The sequence below is a fragment of the Rissa tridactyla genome, chromosome Z (genome assembly GCF_028500815.1).
Source record: "Rissa tridactyla isolate bRisTri1 chromosome Z, bRisTri1.patW.cur.20221130, whole genome shotgun sequence".
Lineage (NCBI taxonomy): Eukaryota > Metazoa > Chordata > Aves > Charadriiformes > Laridae > Rissa > Rissa tridactyla.
The window spans coordinates 60848438-60867126 of NC_071497.1; the positions used below are offsets into that span (position 1 = coordinate 60848438).

Below are 18689 nucleotides of genomic sequence, written 5' to 3' on the forward strand. Positions count from 1 at the left end.
ATTTGTGGCAAACTCACTTACAAACCCACCCTAAGTACCGAAGTATCTTTGAACACTGGTTGCCAGTGCCGAGGCATTTAGACTCTCAGCTGTAAAAGTGCAGAGAGACAGATTAGAAAGAGTTCTTTTGAAAATGGGGGGAAATTGCTTTATACTGACTTAGTGATTGTTAGCATTTTCTAATTTTCACCTTCAGCCCCCCAGATGGACATGTTAGTGAAAAGTCAAATGATAAAAAGTATCTCGTATGTTCCACACGCAGCCCTCTGCTCTGCCTAGTGAATATTTTAGTGACCCATTTACAGCAAGCAGCTTTTATTGAACAGAGTAGGCAAATGCAGAGGGAAACAGAAGCCCCATCATCCTTGTGACGATTATACGTCTGTCTCTATTTGTGTAATCCACCCTGTCATCCTGATAAACAAGAGCCCGTGCATGCATTTTGAAAGGAAGGTGACCATCACCTTCTGTGATCTGAGTATTTTCTTGCATACACCTCAGCTAGCCTGTGAAGCAGGTAAGTCTTAGCCTTTGTACGGTGATATTGCTCAGGACTCCAGTCTTACCTTGAATTTCATTCTGGCTTTTTAATCTCTCTCCTGGTGCTTCATCAACACGATGTTTCCCTTTCACCCCATACCTATTTTTAGTTATTTTTTGAGTCAGCTACTGAGCAACTAATTGCATTTCCAACCTTTTTCTTGGTGGTGCTTCCCTGTGTACCTTCTTACTGCATGCCCAATGAAGCACACCCTCAGGGGTGCCTAGCTCACATTTGTTTATTCCAGGTAATTTACAGGAAAAGAGGTCAGCCCAAGCAAACACGACTGAATAAATTGAAAGCTGATGCTTTCATTCTTATTACTGGTGACTTTCCTCTAACCACCTAAGAAACTAGTGTGGAGCCTTCTGTATAAATGCAGATACACTTTGGCCACTGTTGTTTGTTGATCTCACTTTCGTCACGAAATTTTTGAATGAACAGGCAGGAGGGTGTGCCTTCATTTTTCCTGTGTTTTCAGCTATGGGTACGAGGGATTTCCTTTTGCAGTAGCTTTGCAAAATGGATGCTCAGTAGATCACTTTCTTAAATAAAGGGCTTCCTTTCCATTTGCCTTTTCGAAGTAATTGCTATTAAGTTTAGGACAATGTTTTACAGCAGTCCAGACTTGCTCACACACAGCTGACAGGATGGATCAACTAAAAATCCATTTTTTCAGTACTAGTAACAATTTCTCTCTACAGCTAGCTCTCCGACCCTTCCCTGAGACCGGTCTTTGGTTTGGCTCCTGTTCAATGTCACTGACTGGATCTTTGCCCCACAGCTCTCCCGCTCGCTGATATGTCCACACCGCTGGAGGATGCGATGGACACCTTGATCAGGATTTTCCATCACTACTCGGGCAAAGAGGGACACAGATACAAGCTCAGTAAAGGAGAACTCAAGGAGCTCCTCACCAGTGAGCTCACTGACTTCCTTTCAGTAAGATGCAGCTCCTGAACCTCTTGTTACTGTTCCATGGGTGGGACAAGCAGCTATCCCAGTGTTCAGGAATAGCTTCTCCTTCTGCAAGGCACATCCTGCCTCTCAGATGACAGTTGTCTTTGTGGAGCCAGACAGAAGGAGATGAGATCAAATGTCCCCTTTGAGAAGTGTGTTTTCAGAGGGTGGTCCAGCCTGGGCGCCCTGCCATGTGCCACCGTCGGCAGAGCCAGGTACCTGTGCTCTGCTTACTCCCCTGCGCTTTTGAGCAGGAGGGCAAGGGCAGCCTAGAAGCAGTACCAAAATCGATGGTAAATCAGGCTTTAATCGGTTTTTTGCTTGTTTGTTCATTTTTAATAATAGGGCATAGATAAGTCCTTCGAAGAATTAAATCCAGCAACCAGTTCTCACGAGAACAAAGTAGTTTGTGCACAATGGCCACAGACACAGTACAGCTGTTCATGTGCTCTGTAGAGAGATGCTAAGAAAATCCTTTCTGCAATAAGCTGCTGATGTGAATATCTCTTTGCATGTTTGATATGTTCTGCATTACACAGCATGGGTGCTTTTTATGGAATAATGACCAGATTCATAGTTGTTTTTCTGTATCCTCTTAATTGTAAAAATTGTTGTGGACCCTATCACCACCAGCAGGATTTTTTTTTTTATATTCTATCCATTTCCTTGGATTTTCTTTTATTCTGGGCTATTGATTTATTATTATGATATTCGCTGTTCTTACTCCCACTGAATAGCTTGTGTTGTATGCTGAGCACAGATCTTCTCAATGCGATGAATGGATGTGTAATATGACCACTTACGAATAGCCCATTGAAAATCTGCATACTGTTTGTTAAGGGGGGGTGATACAGAGAAATGCACATTATAGATCCATCTTGTCAAAAGAAACCAGTGCTCAGCAGCAACTAAAATCTGATTCATATCGGTGCCTATTTAGTACCTGTACTCCTTCTAAGAGTTGCACTGTCTTCAGTTTCTGTTGCTGTGCACTTTTGGGTCTCCAGACCCATGTTTTTAGTGTTGTGGGTGGTGGTATATTACTATTCAGGTTCATATTTCATGTGGCCTTTTATTTACTAGCACCGGGGCTTGTGACATAGCAGTGGGTTGCAACGCTGGGTATGTCAGAATTACGCATTCGAGATCTGCACTGCTAAATCGCTTTTCTTTCTCTTCAGGGCCAAAAGGACCCCTTTCTGATTGATAAGATTATGAAAGATCTGGACTCCAATAAAGACAATGAAGTGGATTTTAATGAATTTGTCATTCTGGTTGCTGCTTTGACTGTAGCATGTAATGATTACTTCGAAGAACAGCTAAAGAAAGAAGGATTTTAAAAATGCTCAATGCAGTCAATCTCCTGGCCACAAATGCGAGCAAAGCACGTCTCACTAGGTAACCCTTATCAGCATTTAGTGAATGCAAACCATCATCCTTCCAACTGTTACTGCTGTAAGACTCTTATGGACCAGATCAGCAGCTGGTGTAAGCTGGACCAAAGCCAGTTTAAACTACTTGAGATCTGGCTTTTAATATTTTCAGTCTTTGCACTGCATGCATCTGTAACATGTATTCATCAGTTGCCCAGGTCAATGGCTTTGGGCTGTCAGATCATTTGGCAGGAGTCAAGACTTCTACATCTTAAACATCAGTGGCAATTAAAAGGCGCAGGAATGTTACTTATATACTTTCTGAATTGGAAAATACGGAATGAGATGTAAAACTTGCAATTTAGTTCTCAGTTATTCTATAACAACCATATTTTTGCAGCTCAAAAAGAGCAGATTGGTTTTTTGCTCAGCTCTGCTTATTCTAAAGCCCTTTTTAGATGCTGCTTCGTACCTTCCCACGCTCTCGTATTTCAGATGTGGCCACAGCTGTCTCCTGCCGCCTGAGCAGACGGCACTGCTTGCCATTGTTACGGGTTCATTTCCCCCACCTCCCCTGCTTCAATTTTGTTGTGTTGGCATTACTGCATCCCAGTAGTCCACCTCTTCATTCGGCATAAATGAATTTATTCATATGGTAAATTATTCAAATACATAGAAGATTTAGTCAGCAAACTGCTGTGAGGGCTGATGGAAGGACTGGGTCTTCAGGGAAAATGTAAATGCCTTTTGCTTTCAGTATTCTGGCACCCTTAAGAGGAGGGCTTTTAGAGGACCACTTGTGGGGGGTTTAATGATGCCATCCCAGGGTACAGCTTTGTAATGTGAGTCATCTTATGGAACAATGATTTCATCTCACACTGATCCAACCCACTGTGTGGAAGCCGTGCAAAAGGGGCAGTGGGACCTCATGGCCAGGTGTGGAGAGAGTAGGACAATCCTTTTCAGTGTTAACCTTCTCTTGGGTTGAATTAAGAGTACTTCTGCACTCCTGTTTGAATTAAACATACTTCCAAAGCCTGCAAACCCTCAGTGGCAGGGTCTCTTGCGTGGAGAGCTCTCTTTGTTCCTTGTAATTTTGTTGGTAACTTCAAACTATAATAACAGACACCTGAAATAAATGAAGATTTTCTGTTTGTTTAAGAGGTTAATAAAAAACATCCCCCAGTGAATATGTGCCCTGATAGGCAATATTTGAAGAATGCATTTCACTTGTGTCTCCTCCCCAGACCCCTGGAAATCATTCTGTAAAGACTATAATATTTGTATAAAATCATATATCATTAAGAAGATGTAATTTATTAGAAGAAGGGGATTTTATAGGGTCTAATAAATATAACAAGGAACAGACATCAGACTAAGAAAGGGGCCACCACCAGTTGATGTTATCCCAGAAAAAAAGAGACTTTGCGGGGGGGGGGGGGGGGGGGGGGGGGAGTGGGGGGTGCGGTGCAGAGCTACAATGTGCTGCCTCTTTAACTCTTCAGTGGCAGAAGTTATATAGGATTCACAGAAGATCTTCTAGGGAACACGACAAAAAGTATTAAAGTAAAACTGACAATTGCACGACTTTTTGCCCCCTGCAATGTCATGCACCCCAATATCATTGCAGTTATTGGATCAGGATGGCAGGAGTACCAACCAGAAAAAGTAAGACTGCCTTTATGGTTCCCCATAGGTCCTGCAGTTTGTTGCTAGTCTCCAAGCCTTTCCCCTTCCTCCAAGGGGAAGGGATACAAGAGCAGCTTCAAGCTTCAACCCCAAGCTAAAAGGAATAAGATTGTCCCAGTTAAGAACCGGTTTCTTAATTATGACTTTCGAGCAAGAGGCTTTTTGGAAACAAGCTACGAAAAGTTTGTAAACCCTCTGCTCATGCCTGATGAGCCCCTGGACACACAGCAGCCCATGTGCCAAGCAGAATTATGCTAAGCCACAGCTGGTGGCAGCAACATGCCCCGGGGTCAGGCAGCAAGAGCTGCTGCTGCGATGGAGAGGGTCAGCGGAGCCATCTCATCAGCTGAATTTACTGGGGATTGAGTGCAGCCTAATCCCCCTGCGGAAGGGGCTTTCTTGCACACAAGCTATGGGTGAATCAGAGGAGAATGACTCAAATGATCTTTATTCCAACAAAAGTTTTATAAAACCTCCTATATCACCCTTTTTGGCTTTTCTTGTTGCCTTTTTAACTGCAAGGACAACTGTTAAACTCTATCAGCTTTAAAGAAGAAACCTTTTTGCACAAAGACTGGAGACCAAGCAGAAAAGGAAGAAAATGCTACAAAGCATATTCAGATGCTTGAAAACACAAAGCATTGCCACAATTTGGAGTCCTGGCGTAAGGGACTTGCCATTCTACTCATGGGCTGACCCACTGCACCAGTGGGTCATTCCTCTGCCGTTCCTCTCCCACAGGAGCCAATTAGTGCTGCATTAGTAGACACCTCTTCCAAGGAAGTTGCCTGAACATCACCTGCAAGTTTTGAATTGCCTCTAAATGAGAAAAAGCTGTGAGCAATCCTCTTTTCTGTCAGCAATCCTCAGGAAGGACAACTGCACTGAAGCCACTTACACTGGCTATGCAAGCACCATCTTCCCCAGCCAACCTCCCTACGGCCACTTTGTCCTGCAGATGTGAGCCTTTCTTTTTTAATCTTCCCTCAGAAGGGAAAAATGTCTCTTTCAAACACGAAGGCAGTATTTTTTTTCTCATTGTTCACCAACACTTTTCCTGCTGACTTTGAGTTTGCCTGTAGTTCATGAATCTAGGAAGCACTTTGAAGTTTTACATGCAGAGGAAGCTTGCTGTGTGGCTTTCTCCAAAATCCCTCAGCTTTAGGAATGATGTCTAATTACAGGTGTTTTTTTCATTTGTGTTATCAGACTGCCTGAAAAATCGATAGAAAATTGAACACCACAATATGGCCTAATATTTTCAAGTCATATTAAAGACCAATAAAGATACAGCAATGCCAGACAAGATCTTTTCTAGCTATTGTGAAATTGTTTTGCCTGACATCTAAAAAGCAGATTTTCAGAAGATAAATGATATTATCTTGAAAGCCTCAGCCTCTGCCGTCTGCTTTTGTTTCAGTTCAAAAGAAACTTGAAGTGCCAGTACAACTGGGTACACAAAGCTTGATGCACTACCAGGAAATAAATTTATAACCTCTTCAGATTCAGTATCCAAATACAGATCTCGAAGAGCTGCATATGGCACCACTGTGATGATGAGCGCTTTGCAACGGAGCAGTTCCTCTAAGCTCTGACTTAGCACCCAGGCCCACTAGGAAGGCACCATCTTTCCACTCTACAGCAGTGCAGAGGGTGTCAAGTGCAATGAGAGAATCATCATCCTACAACATCAGTTCCTCCTCATAAAGTTGAGAAACAAAATTGCCTGGGGTTGTGGGAAGGGAGGGAGAAGTGACCCTAGGAGACCCCCCCCAGAACAGGAGATGTTTCCAGAAATGTCATTAATTGCCTTCCACCAAATGCCATTCAAGAAAGAATTGAAACTTATTGCCAGTGATGATTTCATATTTACAGATATGAATCTGGTGCAGCACTTGCAGGGATGCCTTGAATTCATGGAGTATCTGTGTTAACCTGCACTTGCTAGCAAAGGAAATCCAGCATCCCCGAAGTCTGTCACAACTGCTGGGCATGTACAGAGCAGCACATGCAGAACACGTGACACAGCCGAGAGCTGCTCAGGGCGGCACAATAGTGCACCAGTTTGACATGCCACCTGTTTGGCCTGGGAAATCTGGTGGTTATTAGTGCATTTACTTCTCACCCTTGGCACCCTGACACACACTGGCAAAATCCCTGGGCTGGCTGTCCACGCGGTGCCGGCTCTGTTCAGGCATGCACTTTTCCCTTAGCAAAGCAGATATTTCCTCCCGTGCCAAAGGCTGCAGGGTCTCCCCCCAGCACAGCAATCACTGCCACAGCTGCATGGCCACAGCAACACGGTGGGTGCACACAGTGTGTATGGGATGAACTGTATCATCTCAAAACCCAGTGCAGGTGCTTTTGTGAAGCACAGCTTCATGATACCCCAAGCAGCTGGGGAATTAACGCTGTGGTACAGACAGGGCAGAAGAAGGGGAAGAAGAGTTCTCCTATGGCAATGCAGATCCACCCCAGGTCACTCAGCCGTCCAAGGCAGAGCCCCTTTCCAGGCTCCATGCTGCAGCATAAAGCAGGGCATGGCACGGAGCGAAACTCTTAAGGACAGCCCAGAGCCCATCAGCAGCTCGGTAGCACACAGAAAACATTCAGGTCCTTTCTGATTTCAGCCCCGAAAAAGCTGGGTAAAGGGTCAAACACAAAACTTGCCTCTGAAATAAGATTAATCTATATAAAGGTTTTTGACTGGCAGGAAGATTTGTTAGACTGTGATGTGACATCATGTGCATGTCTAATAAGGGTTTTGATTGACAGGCCAACAATTATTAGATGTGTCTTTAGGGATAATTAAGTCTGTTGAATGACACTGAATTATTCGAAGAAAAAAGGGGTCACATTTTCAGTTTTGTCTTTCTTCTGCCACGTGATATGGCATGAGAGATAATGTTTCATTTATAATCTGATAATCTGTTTTCTAAACTAACTCCAAGTACTTTGCTCTGAGCTGGGGTATGGTGAGTTACGGGCCCTGGGTAGCCATCAGAGAGAGAACATGAATGAACATGATACATTAAAAAAAAAATAATACGAAAACTGCAACAAAAAAACCCCAAACTTTTACTTTTTAAATACCAACTCTCAGCCACCTGCAATCAGTTCTGTACGAAGGGCAAGTCCCAAGGAAGAGAACTGCAGCTGCATCCACTTATTTTGCCCTCGCAAGTAGATTCTCAGCTGATGTAAAACGACAGAGCCTATTGCACTTAGTGGCATAATTTTGCGACAGCTGAGGACACGTGCTTGAGACTTTAAATTAGCCTTCAATGGAAAGCTGTGTTTCTGTTAGCTGGTTGGCTAAATAAGGACATGCCTGTAAAATTGCATATGTTGCAACAAGGCAGCTCGGAGGAAGACAGGAGAGTGGTTGCTCAGAGCACAGATATTTGGGGGAGAATTAGTGGAAAATGCTCCTATGATACATCTGCTTTAAATTCTAAGCTGTTCTCTCAGGTCCTGGTTGACTTCATGGGTTGCAGAGCAAATTGTCATAGCATAGCTCTCAAATACTTCTCTGTGGAGTCTGCCTTAAAACTCCGTGTATTGCTCTGACTCTACATTCCCAGCAGCTGCATAAACCCAGAAAAGCCCTATGCAGAAACATAGAATAAAGCTACACCAGGAAAAAAACTGTGAGTAGAACATGTTGCAAAGAGCAGAAAAGTAACTGAACCAACCGGACCATGAGTTACGGTTGTGTTTTGGGAGACACCTAGACACCTGGAGACACCTAGTGGCAGCAGCGAATAGGTCCCTATGTCTGAGCAAAGGGGGGCTGGATGAGACACGGTGTTGGAGAGCCCCATCCCGTTAAACCATTAACAGCTTGGTTAGGTGAAACCAAAGCTCTTTTTGCCCTTGCACTGTCTTTAGACTTCAGTAGGTTGAAAAATGCTGACCAGGTGATCTCAAAGTCCTTCAGTGTTTATGATTTTTACACTGACACAAAATATTTCAGTACTTTCACCGAAAAGTGTTCAGAATCTAACTGATCAAAGTGTTTGGCACTGCAGCCTGTACGATACCAAAGATAACTGGTAAGGAATCAAATGCATGTGAAAAATAAAGGACTAAGTGGTAGGAGCAGTTGAAAGGATAAATATACCACTATGCTGGGCATGCTGCATTCTCTTATCTGACTCATATTGACTAGTTGAATTGTGTAACACTCCACGGCGTTTCTGAAATGGGCCCATTACTGTAATGCCTAACACTGCCAGCGACGATCGTGTTGAATCACAGTTTTTTCCTGGATGAGAAAGACTCAATCAAGGAGACAGTCACTTCAGCTGAGAAATACTTGTCCTTGTATAGGAAAAATATCTTAAAATATCACTTGCCAAAGTGGTGCTTTGTCAAAGATAAAGTTTATTCTTTATACTGACCCAGATTTAATGAATTTTGGAACGTGACACATGTAAATACTAAGATTTCTCAATACATCTGAAAATTATATTCTGTATAATAAAATGACCCCAGCATTGAAAATAAAGTGACAAATGTTCTAGTAACCCAGAGTTGAACAGGAAAATTGGGAAAGGAGGAGCAGGTGCCGTTGCTTGGGGCAGGGTCAGTGGGAGAAGGCTGCAGTGGTGGAAGAGGCTGCAGCACCATGTCCTCCGCAGATCCAGCAGAGGACCTGACATGGGCCAAGAGGGGTATGCCTCCAAGCGAAGACCAACTGCAATAACTGTGCCATGTTTTGGAAAGGAGACATGGACCAAAGGAGGCATCTACCAAGATCCCTTGCCTGGGAGCCACGCTGACACCTCTGTGTGGCTCTGGTGTTGAGGTCTTCCTGCTCCAGCCCTGAAGAGGGCAGGTACCATGTGGGGGATCCACAGAGGAGGCAGGCCCAGGGGAAAATTAAACAGCTCGGCAAATGTCCGCCAGAGCAATGGCAAACGCCTTTGCCAGTCACCCTTTCCCACATCTCTTCTCTCCTTCCTGGGAGAAAACTTTTCTCTGCTCCCACTTCTTGGCCCTGACTGCTCTGTGTAGATGCTGGGTTGAGTCACAGGCAGAGCTGGTAGTGATAACCGCCCTCAGGGTAATCTCGGTGTCTGAATATAATGTTTGCTTGATTATTTGTAACCTGCTAAACTGTGAGTTTCACAGTCCTTGCTCTTATTCAATGCCATAAATAGTGTTAACGCAACACTTATCATCAAGCCTGCATGATGCTGATAGGGTTTCAGTTCATAAATCACATGCATTTTTCATTTCTCTGAACCACTCAACATGACAAATCACACATCTCTTGTGTCAAACTGCCCAGAGTTAACAAGCTACACTTACTTCACCTTACAGAAAGTTCAGGTCTATTTAAAGCCAATTTAGACACACACAAAGAAGTAATAGAAGTGTCTTTACAGAGAGATGTATAGCACGGCTCGGAAGAGGCCATACCCAGCACAGAGCTGGGGCAGACAGGTAGCAACAGGAGTCAGTGATAGAGATGCCCACTGACCCCAGAGGGAGGAGCCCTCAGGTCAGGTTGGGTCATGGACTGTTGGGAAACCTGCCTGATGCTGAAACCAACACAAGAGTAAAGGAATGAAGCACAAAATGTGATCTCCAACTTGGTGTTTCTGCTGCTGGGAACACTCTCCTTCAGCTGTCATTGCAAGTCTGACTGCGTTCCTGTAAAAGGAACATACCAAACAATTGACAGGGACAATTTAGTTACTTCGGTCGCGTTGAACTCTACCTTTCCTATTGTATGTCCAGAGCCTAGCTGCTTGAGCTGTGTTTCCAGGAGTTAGCTGATATGTTTTGTAAAATGGGCGGTTACCCATCCGTAACTGCCATGGCAACAATCAAACGCATTTCTCATTTCTCATATGCCACAAACGGTCCCCATGATCACAGCCACACTTACAGTCCCAAGCGATCTGGCAGTTGCAGTTTGGGTCCTCCAGACAACGGGGGCTTTGGAGGTGTTAATAAGCTCCACATTCATTTTTCTGCATCTGCTCTACGGGTTGCCTCCTGGCTGGGTCCTGGGCAGGGCAGTGTTCCTTTGCACTGGGCTGTGGTGGTGAATGTGTGTGCTGGATACACAGGTTGGTTTGGCAGCAGGTGTCTTGACAATTAATTTGCCCTTTTAAGCAATGATAACACAAAGCATGGTGTAACTTCTTAGCGGAGAGGTTGCTGCCAGAGTGTGCAGGGATGAAACGAGGAAAGCCAAGGCCTCCTTGGAATTAAACCTGGCAAGGGATGTCAAGCTCAACAGGAAGGGCTTCTTCAAGTATACTGGAGGCAAATGGAAAAGTAGAGGAGTTGTGGGCCTGCTGGTGAATGAGACAGGAGCCGTGGTGACAGAGGATGCGGAGAAGGCAGAGGAGTTACTGAATGCCTTCTTTGCTTTGGTCTTTACTGTTCGGCCCAGGCCTCAGGAGTCCCAGACGTCGGAGAAAGTAACAGGGAAAGAGGATGGCTTCCCGTTGGTTGAGGAGGATCAAATGAGAGATCAATTAGGTCAATTAGATATCCGTAAGTCCCTGGGCCCCGATGGGATGCACCCGAGAGTGCTGAAGGAGCTGGCAGAAGTCATTGCTGGGCCGCTCTCCATCATCTTTGAAAGGTCCTGGAGAACAGGCGAGGTGCCTGAGGACTGGAGGAAAGCCAATGTCACTCCAGTCTTCAAAAAGGGCAAGAAGGAGGACCCAGGGAACTACAGGCCGGTCAGCCTCACCTCCATCCCTGGAAAGATGATGGAACAGCTCGCTCTGGGCCTCATCTCAAGGCATGTGGTGGAAAAGAAAGCTATGAGAAGTACTCAACATGGATTCACCAAGGGGAAATCACGTCTGACTAATCTGATAGCCTTCTACGATGGCATGACTGGATGGATAGATGAGGGGAGGGCGGTGGATGTCTACCTTGACTTCAGCAAGGCATTCAACACGGTCTCCCACAGCATCCTCACAGGGAAGCTTAGGAAGTCTGGGTTAGATGAATGGACAGTGGGGTGGACACTGTGCCGCCATACAGAGAGACCTGGACAGGTTGGATATTTGGGCAGAGAGGAACCTTATGAAATTCAACAAGGGCAAGTGTAGGGTGCTGCACCTGGGGAGGAATAACCCCATGTGCCAGCACAGGTTGGGGACTGACCTGCTGGAGAGCAGCTCAGTGGAAAGAGAACTGGGAGTCCTGGTGGACAACAGGATGACCATGAGCCAGCAATGTGCCCTTGTGGCCAAGAAGGCCAATGGCATCAAGCAGAGTGTGGCCAGCAGGTCAAGGGAGGTCATCCTCCCCCTCTACTCTGCCTTGGTGAGGCCGCACCTGGAGTGCTGTGTCCAGCTGTGGGCTCCCCGGTTCAAGGACAGGAAACTGCTGGGGAGGGTACAGCAAAGGGCTACCAAGATGATTAGGGGACTGGAACACCTCTCTTATGAAGAAAGGCTGAGGGATTTGGGTCTCTTCAGTCTGGAAAAAAGACGGCTGAGGGTGGATCTTATCAACGCTTATAAATATTTCAAGGGTGGGTGTCAGGAGGAAGGGGCCAGGCTCTTTTCAGTGGTGCCGAGCAACAGGACAAGAGGTAATGGGCACAAACTTGAGCATAGGAAGTTCCATCTAAACATGAGGAGGAACTTCTTTCCTTTGAGGGTGGCAGACCACTGGCACAGGCTGCCCAGAGAGGTGGTGGAGTCTCCGTCTCTGGAGACATTCAGAACCCGCCTGGACACATTCCTGTGCAACCTGCTCTAGGTGACCCTGCTCTGGCAGGGGGGTTGGACTAGATGATCTCCAGAGGTCCCTTCCAGCCCCTACCATTCTGTGAATCTGTTCCTGAGGGTTCCTGATGGCATGTGGCTGCAAAGTCCCTCAGAACTGCCATGAAGTATTCAGTAATGGTTTGTGAGTACTCAGTATGGATTTAGTTACCGCAATATTTTCTGTCGTGACTTATGGGATGAGGGAACCGGACCAGAAGCAGGAGGTCCGTACATGTTTGGCTTTATCTTCTCGATCTCTCAGACAGTTTTTGAAGTGAAGACTTGTGTGAGTCTCTATCGAGGATATGGTTTCATAACGCCTGCCACGGCTGCGATTTGCCAAACAGCCTCCCCTTTTCTTCCTTTTGTGTGGTGTTATTCCAGAGCAATAACTGATGGCTAGCATGCAAATTAGTAAAGACGGGTCCAAAAATTTAGCCCTCACCATCTGTGACACTCCAGAGCCACTAGATTTCTTGCTTGCCTTAATCTGGGCTAACTGATCCCACTGTTCAGAAATAATACACTTGCAACCAGTTGAAAGACATACTTGTGTAAAAAAATACATGTGCAGTCCCCTACCCTGCAAAGACACAGACATTGGTGTGAGACCTGCAGCCACATGATAAAAAGCCGGGACTGGCTAGTACTATGTCTCCCAGACACTGTGAGGGAAAGGAAAAGCTAGTCTCCAAATTAATTCTGAGTGACAGGAGGTATGAGCGTAAGGGAAATATATGTAGCTCAGCCCAATGTTTAGCAGCTGACACGATAGGAAGTTTAAAGTCCAGCCAGACATCTCACTCTGAGCCTCACCCCACGCCGCATCTCCTCAGCCAGTGCTGAGCAGCTGTGAGCATCAGCAGCCAAGGATGGAGCGCCCAAGGCAGGAGAAATCCTCTTCGCTTGAGCAGTGGCTGGCGTAGCACTGCGGACTCGCTGCTGCTCCTATCAGTTCATGAGAGCACCGGGCACGGACAAGCAGTGGGGCCCCTGTGGGACATGCAGCAGCCGGGCTGCTCCCTGCGGCGTGGAGCCGGAGCCTGCGTGGGGTTTTGTCTATGCAGGAAAATTAACTCTGCTTTAAGGTGCCGGTGCTAGAGGGAGGTGTCGGCTGCTCTGTCTGCTTGTGCCAGCAGTCAGGCTGCAGCTGAGGAGGGAGGTGCTCCGGAGGGGAAGAAACAGGGTGTTTAAAATTCAGCCTGAAGCAGAAGATTGCAGTTTTGAACAAGTAGCTGGTAGGAAGTTGTAAGAGATGGACTGTAAATTCCCTGACGAGGGGCAGAAGTCGTCCAAGCCTTCAATGGAATGCCTCAAACGCTCGCAAGGAAATAAAAAATGCAGGCCTGGCCTTCAAAGATCTGATAAGGCCAGCACTTCTGGCATCTGACGTGTGGGAGAACTGTCTTGTGAAGACACGATAGTACTGCCTCTCATGTGGTGAGCTTGCTAGTTCTCAGTTCTTAGGGTCCTTGTGGGTCCCCGATGACGGGGTGATAGCTGAACTACGAGAGCAAGGGGTAATTATCCCCACACACTCACCCTATAATTATGCCAACAACCAATCATTCTACAAGGACCCTTTAAGGTCTTGAAACCTGTGCTGGCTGGAGTCCACTCCCCTGTGAGGGTTGCACAGTGAGAAACAGCAAGGAGGTGGTATACGCAATTAGATCACTCATGCCACACATGGCAGAAAGAGACGGGAACCCCCAAAGTGCTCCAAATACAAGATTTGCCCTCTAACCACCCAGACACAGAACCTCCTCCCTCATGCATAAAACTTGCTCCTCCATTTGAACCCCACCTGAAGAACGTATGGTTTAGGAATCTCTTGTTGGCTGAAGGAATTGAGAAGCTTATTCAAGCATGGAAAAACCAAAAAAAATTGCCCCTCAGGAAATCTAACGAGACAGCAGTAATCTAACAGCAGTCCAGAAAAATAAAGGTGGTGTGGGGGAGGAATCAGAAAAAAAAAAAAAAACTCACAACTTTGTCTCCTGCTGTCTCTTGTTGTATGAATCTGTTTGCTTCTTTTTTTTGTGGACCTCTTAGAGACACTCCACAGAACAACTGAACTCAGAACAACAGATTTATATTCTTCATGGTAGGGATTGCTATGATATGAGGTATGACTACCTGTTTGTTTTCTTTACTCCTACCATCCACTCTTGTGGTCATGTTACATCTTGGAATCCTTAGGAGTGATGGAGTGGAGAAAACACCTTGTAAATATCACCCTTATGATATTGAGTGATTCAGTCCTAGGCCTTACAGCAGTTATATGTATGATCTCTCTTTCTGTCATCTCTTTCCTCTGCACCTCTACACTATGTTCAGATCACAATGGTCAAAGAAAATCTTGGAGTGTTTGAGCCATGGGGTGGTGTAAGAGATGAACCGTAGCACACAGCCCTGCATATGCTAATGTAGTGTATAGAGATCATGCTAAACATATATGACTGTGGCACTCATCTCTCCACACGAATCATACTACACGTCACCTGGGAGAAGGGAGAAACCTGAGACAAGGCTGTCCTCAGCAAGGGGGGTGGACCATGGTAATTCAGCAAACATAAAAGGGGAAAACAAGGGCCCCTGGGGAGGGGAACAAAGAAGATACAAAAGAAGACAACTGTGCCTGGGAAGATTCTTCCCAAGAAAGAAGACCGTGCCTGGGAAGATTTTCCCGAGAAAGAAGAAGATTATGCCTGGGAAGATTCCCCAAAAAAGACACTGGAACCAGGACCGGTGATCTCTTTATCTCTGTCTTTTCCTTTCTCTGTCCCTCAGTTTCTCTTTTCTCTTAGAGTTGTTAAGTAACAACCTTAACTATGACTTTAAGTACCACCCACCATAAGTTGTCATCTACCCGTTGTTAAGTAACACAATGCATACCTCACCATTTGCCATAATTTGTTACACACCTAAACAGTTATCGTGGACTTGTGAAGACCTATACTAACCATTTTCAGGAAGCTAATAAATGTTTCTATATGGACCTTGAGATTTATCTCACCTTAGTCCGCGCCATTGGGAATTTATGAATCTGAAGTCACTTACCCCCACTCTTTCCTGAGAGTGGGATGTGACAGAAGTCCAAGAGCCTTAAGGTTCATTCCTTTACCTGGATGCAGGGTGAGATGTGCTGCAGGTGAAATTTCCTCTCTGAGTGGAGGGAATGGGGGCCATAGCCTGCAGTGCATTAGTGGTGAAGCAATTGCTGAAATAAAATGACCTTTTGCGGGAATTAAAGCATGGCCGGGGGCTGTGTTAGTGAGCTGGGGACTCAGGGACCCTTTTGGAGAGCAGAAAGTGTTGATAACACCTGGCCCCTCTTTGCATCAGGGAGGGATCCCTAAGGAGTGTCTGTAGCTCAAGTATTGCTCACTAAGAAATCTCACTACCAAGAGCATCATCCACATTCTTGCTGTACCAACTACCTTACTTTTGAGGAGAAGAAACTGCATTTACCACCTGTATTACAGCACAGAGCATTGCTTGATCACCACGGGGGAGGGTAAATGGGGTTTGTTTCACTACTCTCTTTATTCAACTGCCTTTTCTCCACCTCTCACCACAGCTGGGATCTCTTCTGTGCTATAATAGCTGACAAGACACCCACAAGCTCTGAGTGCGAGGCAGAGGATTTCCACCGCAGGGCAGGTGGGTCCTCCCAGGCACGTAGCTGAACAGTGTAAAACACCCACCCACAAGCACTGCTTTGACAATCTGAGGCTCTGCAAATGCTGGGGCACCCCGGCAATACCCACCCTGAGCCGCAGCAGAGCGGGCTGTGCGATACCCTACACACAGCCTGGCCTCTCACCAACATGACGGCATCCCATCACTTCTGCCAGGGAAAGGGGCTGCTGCCAGGGTGAATTACGGTTGCTAGCAGAGTCCAGGTGTCATAGTGTGAGAGCAGCAGGATTATCTAGTCCCTACCAGGGTCAGACGGGGAATGCATTTTACTGTGTTATATAATTTGATATTAATGAAAAAAAAATTGTGCTACAAATTGTTAACGTGACTCAACCTCATGAAAGGAAAATGACACCCTCCTCATTGGCCCAAGGGTTTGTATCGCACTGAAAGTGCTTTTCCCTTCTGAAATGCTGCGGGGATGTTTCAAACCCTGTTTAAACTGCTGATTTTTCTTTGCTTTGTTAGTCGCAATCTCATCTCCTGAAGAGCTCAGTCTCTGCCAGTGGCCTTAAACAAAAGCAGTGCTGGAGCGGGCAGAGGGAGGTCCAGGTATTAACCCCGTGAGGGGGCAGCAGCGTTAAGTGGGGAGGTGGTCCCCCATCATCTCTCGCCCCCTGAGGGCCGGGACGTAGGGCTGGGAGGTGAGCCCCCTCCTTCTCCCAGGACTGGTCTCCTCGTAGGGCTGGGAGGTGAGCCCCCTCCTTCTCCCAGGACTTGTCTCCTCGTAGGGCTGGGAGGTGAGCCCCCTCCTTCTCCCAGGACTGGTCTCCTTTGAGGGTCTGTCTAGCCAGGCTCCACCTGCGTCAGGTGGGGAGGTGCTGCAGGGCACAGCCCCTGCCAGCAGCAGCAGCCGCACCTCTCTGCAGGTGGTTCCCTGTCACCGCCCCAAATTCCTGTCTTCCACAGGCATTAGAGCAGCTCAAAGGGAAGCATATAGGAGTCTGGGGGCTGAGGGCAGCCCTGTGTTTGAGGACACCGGTAATTACCCCAGGCACTGGGAGGCTTTGCGATGAGGCTGGACAGGACATCCTCGTGCTTCATCGGCTCCTGCTGAGCCCAGAGCCGAAATGCAAAGCAGAAGATGATGCAGAGTAGACGACAGGTTGCCTTAATGCCTCTGTTAATACCAAGCCCCACATTCACAGCAAGGGGAATCTGAGTTTAGCTTTTTGCACTGGCGTTATACAGAATACTTGTAATGCTCCAAGCAAACTCCTGCAGGCGTTACGTAGGACATGCAAAGTTGCTGTAGGTTCTGTGTGAGTAAAAAATTGCAACAGAAGTGGAGGTGGCTCCTGTCCTCCTTCCCACCATCTTGTTGGTTGGAGAAGGACAGTCCCTACACCTCATCTGCCAGGATGTGCTCCAGCCCCTGGGGCTACCTGCTTGTCTGAGCACCTCCGCCAGTGAATGTTATGCTAGCCCAGACCTCAGCTATTCATGGGCCAGGGTTTAAAATATGTTAACATCACCTTTGGTGTGTTTTATTCTGAGTAGATCACCTCACAGCGGGTTTAATAGACAGTTGTATTGATTTAGCTGCAATGTCATTTGTCCTTCGCCCATTTTTGGAGCTGAATTTAACCAAATACTCAGTAAGTGGTCAAATTCTCACACAATTAAACACTCTATCCTTCACTGAAGATATTCAAGGACTCAGAATCTGTGGACTGGCAGCGCAAACTGGGACACCCCAGACACAACTGGGACTGGGTTCTGCAAAGTGCCTCAAAGATAGGGAGTGGAGGGGCCATGCTGTAATTCTAACTTTCTTCAACTCTTCAGAAAGTAAAGGTGTGATAAGAAAAGTGAATGCAACTGGGCTTCCTCTGCTGCCCCTCCTGGTCCCACAGGGTCCTGGTGGTCTCCAGGACACTTCTCACCACCCTGATTAAGCTCCCAGCCATCCTCTAATGCAAGGGTTGGGATTAAACCTTGTAGTTGTTCAATGAAACTTCTAATTTGCAAAGAACTTCAGTGGATTTCAGATCCTGAACTCCCTTGGATAATCCTCTGATAAGTTTTTCCTAAAATCACAGTATCTAAACAGTTCAAGGCAAGCACATGAGGATGAATTAATTCAGTCTTTTTTCATGCAGTAATTAACTACTCAGTTCTCCAAAACAGTTTTAACAACTTTGAGCGCAACTTGATGTCAAACTTCAAAAATAATGTTTTCCATTTCCTTAGTATTTTTTATGCTCTTGAAATCCACACAGATATGGCAAATTCACAAAAGTGCTGTGCAGATATGGAAAAATATTATAGTTTACATTAAAGTAAACTATAAGAATAAGAATTACAGCATACTAAGGTCAGAGCTACAGGTGTATAAACAGAAAAGGATTTCTTTATTGTTGTTTGACCAACAAGTTGGGTGAAACAGGAAGAAAATGTTTCTGTCCACAAGCCCTAACAATGAAATTGGAAGCTGCAAACTTAAAGCTTTGCAAGTCCAGATCATATTATTTCTAAGTTTTGCTGAACCAAAGTGACAATTTGACAGGGAAGCATAGAGCAGAAGGAGACATTAGCAAGAAGCCCGAGATGGGGAAAGGGTAGCTGTTGTCTGCAGAGTATTGGTGGTTCATCCCAGGTCAAGGGAAAACAATAATACACCCTAAAACTAATATCTCTGCTGAGTTCCTGGTTTTTAGTACTCTGCAG

General features: G+C 46.0%; 1 protein-coding gene across 1 annotated transcript; it reads left to right on the forward strand.

The window, feature by feature from the left end:
* The first annotated feature begins 435 nt into the window (after positions 1–435).
* Positions 436–2841, forward strand: S100Z (S100 calcium binding protein Z). Its single transcript, XM_054186985.1, has 3 exons — positions 436–517; positions 1326–1483; positions 2683–2841. Exons 1-3 carry the CDS (start codon positions 436–438, stop codon positions 2839–2841), a joined length of 399 nt encoding a protein of 132 aa, XP_054042960.1.
* Positions 2842–18689: the final 15848 nt, after the last annotated feature.

Coding starts and splice junctions, on each gene's coding strand:
- S100Z (XM_054186985.1), top strand. CDS start 436: ATGCATTTTGAAAGGAAGGTGACCATCACCTTCTGTGATCTGAGTATT. Junction 518..1,325: donor TCAGCTAGCCTGTGAAGCAG/GTAAGTCTTAGC, acceptor TTTGCCCCACAG/CTCTCCCGCTCGCTGATATG. Junction 1,484..2,682: donor AGCTCACTGACTTCCTTTCA/GTAAGATGCAGC, acceptor CTTTCTCTTCAG/GGCCAAAAGGACCCCTTTCT.